This window comes from Perkinsus marinus (genome assembly GCF_000006405.1).
Source record: "Perkinsus marinus ATCC 50983 genomic scaffold scf_1104296954514, whole genome shotgun sequence".
Taxonomy (NCBI): domain Eukaryota; phylum Perkinsozoa; order Perkinsida; family Perkinsidae; genus Perkinsus; species Perkinsus marinus.
Genome location: NW_003208106.1, coordinates 1 through 2,120, shown reverse-complemented (window position 1 = coordinate 2,120; position 2,120 = coordinate 1). Strand labels below are relative to the sequence as shown.

General features: G+C 50.2%; 1 protein-coding gene across 1 annotated transcript; it reads right to left on the bottom strand.

Annotated features, from left to right (window-relative positions):
• Window positions 1–21: 21 nt before the first annotated feature.
• Pmar_PMAR020194 (dynein heavy chain, putative) lies at window positions 22–2,087 on the bottom strand (the record flags this gene model as incomplete). The annotated part of the gene is made up of 8 exons (XM_002776063.1): window positions 22–98; window positions 154–289; window positions 337–455; window positions 508–824; window positions 868–993; window positions 1,038–1,273; window positions 1,325–1,574; window positions 1,617–2,087. Coding segments are annotated over 8 exons (1,732 nt in total), but the record flags the coding sequence as incomplete, so codon positions are not given.
• Between the last annotated feature and the right edge of the window lie 33 nt (window positions 2,088–2,120).

The window sequence follows — 2,120 nt, the reverse complement described above, 5'->3', positions numbered from 1 at the left end:
TGCTCAGCTCGGCCTTAGCACCAAATAGGACCAACAGCTGCTGGGCTATCACGGAGAGCACTTCTATGTAGATACGATTGAACTCATCGAAACAACACCTGGAGAGGAGAAGGAGGAAGCTGAGCCACTAAGGATGAGGCTTGATGACGATACCATGCTCCAGAACAGGCAAGACCCTTGAAGAACTTGCCAACCATAATGTAGTCCATCTCAGGAGAGCAGTTGAATACAACACACTGCTTGGCCAGGGCCTTAGCAAGATCCTTGGTGGTCTCGGTCTTTCCCGTACCTACTTCGTATCTTACCAACTACAACCTGTGGATTCGAACCCCTCACCAGCAGGGCCAGCAGGCGCCCCTCCTAGATTGAGGCTTTGGGCTCCCATTAGAGTCATATAGCACATGTCAGTGAGTGGGGTTATTACAAGTCGGAAGGTGTTGCCAAGATACTCGTACCTACACAAGTAGGCTGCCCCTCTTATACCAACCTAGACAGCCGACAGCCTACCCATAGGGGAAGTCCGTCTGGACCATCATAACCCAACAGTTCTCTCTACCAGTATCATCTTTATTCCAATAGTATCTCAACTGTGAGATCCACTCAAATGCCGAGGTAGAAGTGATAGCCTCCTCATTAAGCTTCTCCACGACATCCTTAGCATGGACGTCTATAACCACCAAGGCCCCAACTGTTGTCCGCTGTAGTTTGGTCAGACCGCCCCGAATGAGGGCCACCAGATCCATCAGCTGCTGATGGAGCTGCTCAGCATATAGACCAACAGTCCCCTCCTTTATATGGACCTCTACTTCCGACGTCCAGTGTATCTAACAAGGCCTCGAATACTAACATGATCAACTATGGTGGTACCTGGCTGGCATTGAGGACGGTCTGTGCTGGATGGCTCACACACCACTCTGTGCGAGGCACGTCTACATACGTCAACACAGCGTTATACAGCGCTGCTCTCACTGCCTCTCTCATGGCTTTCTCGACCTGAATCAGCGATGGTGTGGTATGAAGATAGTAAGTCACATCACCTCCGTCATCCAGTGTTCAACGTTGCAACCAGCCGTCGAGAGTAACTCTACGAACGTTACGTTCTCCCCCTCTAGACTGCTCATACTAGATACAGTGAGGTCGTCATTGAATGCCAGACTGGCCATGTTCTCGAATACTTTACAGAGGAAAGGCTGGACCCTAGTAGGATCCTTAGTTTGAGAGAGGATTTCCAACAGCTCGTCATTTGACAAGAAATAGAATCTCGCAAAAGCCGCTGAAAACACCAAGCAGATTTGTCAATAACAAAATATGAGTACAGGCTCACCTCTCTTGACTTCAAGATAGTCTTCAAGGCCCTTCTGAACCCACTCCAAGTCCTCGATAGCTTGGGTCCACTTCTCAAGGAGCCCCTCTTGTGAGCAAGCATTGATAACCTTGCAGTCCTTCGCCACCCGACCCATCACTTGTCGCCACACGTGGTCCACCGACTTGAACTTCTTACCCTCGCTAGGCAGCTGCACCATCAGATCGGGCGAATCAAAGATGGGTTGGAGGTACATCCATGCACGTTGGACCTAAGACTTACTCATAATCATGACTACCTACGACAGTCCCACCTTCAACCACGCTTCCAAGCACTCCGACACATAGAGTAGTTTAGTAGCCCAGGCATCGATCTCCTCCTTGAAGGGCTTGTTGAATATGGAGAACTGCATTGCTTGAGTGAGCACTATATGCTCATCCAGTAGCATCGACGCTTCCTCAGAGCCCTTCAATATGTAAGTACCAGTATTACGATAAGTCTCTCTACAGTCGAACTCGACCGTTTGCCAAGCCTCCTGCATGCCTCTCAGCTGTTTCTCAATACTGAACTCCTTAGCACTTCTCTCGCCAACCTCCGCTACCTTATCCGTCACTTTGAGGATGCCCATGCCCAGTAGTGCCTCCAGATTGAAGTTCGTGCTCCCATCCATATTATCATCAGCATAGCTCGGACCAACCTTAACCGGTTCCTCGTCCTCCCGGGCCAACAACTGCCCTACAGCCTCCCAATGCCTCTCCCTCATGCCGGGGTTCCTCAAGGCCATCACTATAGGGACGTACGGTTCGAAATCTTCCAA